Here is a 1,341-nt window from a genome sequence, read left to right as displayed (position 1 = left end):
CTTGATCTATTTCAGGGCATCCCTGAGGAGCTGACTTCGGTGGCCATTGAGGAATATTTAGGAGGAACAGAGGACCCTGTCAAAAAGAAAGACCTGTTCCTGGACTTGATTGGAGATGTCATATTTGGTGTCCGATCTGTGACCGTGGCCCGACGCCACAGAGGTGAGTCCCAGAGGTTGGACTGCAAAGGGACATCGGCCCCACCAGCCCCGGTATCTGACCTGCCCACCTCCCAGCATAGGCAGATGTGGACACTACTGAGGGTCAGGCCTCACAGGCAGGTTCCGTATGGCATGTCCTTTTGGGTTTCTGCCTGCAGCAGACTCTGAGAAAATGATCCAGGCGCATGCAGTTTATTTGTCAGGTAATGGTAGAAAACACCAGCAGGGAGGTGGAGAAGTGTCAGAGGGAAGAGATGGAAGACAATCCGTGACGCGTTGCCCAGCAAGTGTCCACTGTGCACAGCTGGAGCTGGGAGCTCTGGAAACAAGCAGAGGAAATGGCTCAGGGTTGTCCCCTCTGAGCAGGGGGAGCTGGGGTATTCATCCACCAGTTCTCAGTTGTCGTTGGTTGTTCCAAGGAGTTGTTAATTCCCTGGTATTTTGACGGACTGCACACAGGGGCTGAGTAGTCCCTGGAGGGCTGACAAAGGCCTCAGGCAAAGAGCTGGATGCTGGTGGTGGCCATCAGGCTGGCAGGCCCAGAAATAGGGCATGTGGGTGATGTGGGCGAGGCACCAACAGCATCTGCTACAAGGGCTTCCTACCTGGGGTGATGGTGGGATGTGGGGCTAGAGGACAAATATTGGAAGACGGGTCTCAGAAGGTTTCCAAGGTCAGAGCTGGCTGCAAACTAGTTTGTTAATTAGTGGAGCTGGGGGAACAGTGGGAGACAAGCACCGGATGAAGATGGCTGTCCAGGACCAAGAAGGCCAAACGGAGAGCGCACTAGCAGGTGTGCGTGGTCTGGAGAGTGTCAGTGTCTGCGGCCATGGGCTTTTGTCCATCCCGTGTGTGCTGGAATGGACAAGCAGAGGGCCAAGGTGGGGTCCACCCTGGAACCTTCTGACACCGACCGAGGCTGTGTGGGTGTGGTGTGAGGTAAGGATGCACAAAAGCTCACCTAGAGAGGGGTCCTCTTCTGGGTGCCGTTTGGGGATCCGCCCAGACTCGCCTTTTCCTACCAGCTCTCCTTTGCTAGTGTGCAAGCCAGCGAAGGGTTCTGTGGTCCAGACCACTCTCTCTCTTTTCACCAGGCTGGAAGCGTTTTAAAATTCAGGACGTTATAAGCTTGCTAAAACCTAGCTACAGCTGCCCTAGTACGTGCCCAGGCCCAGCTCC

At 55.1% G+C, this 1,341-nt stretch overlaps 1 protein-coding gene across 1 annotated transcript in view; it reads left to right on the top strand.

The window, feature by feature from the left end:
- LOC105817045 (liver carboxylesterase 1-like) overlaps positions 1-1,341 on the top strand; it is a gene marked incomplete at its 5' end in the record, with an annotated part of 42,210 nt that overhangs the window by 25,928 nt on the left and 14,941 nt on the right. The window contains one exon of the mRNA XM_012652659.1: positions 62-213. Coding sequence (XP_012508113.1) covers positions 62-213 — 152 coding nt within the window. The remainder of the gene's footprint in view (positions 1-61; positions 214-1,341) is intronic.

The sequence above is a fragment of the Propithecus coquereli genome, unplaced genomic scaffold, assembly GCF_000956105.1.
Source record: "Propithecus coquereli isolate 6110/MARCELLA unplaced genomic scaffold, Pcoq_1.0 Scaffold395, whole genome shotgun sequence".
Taxonomy (NCBI): domain Eukaryota; kingdom Metazoa; phylum Chordata; class Mammalia; order Primates; family Indriidae; genus Propithecus; species Propithecus coquereli.
Note: the sequence above shows the minus strand (reverse complement) of the source record. Positions and strands in the feature narration are given on the sequence as shown.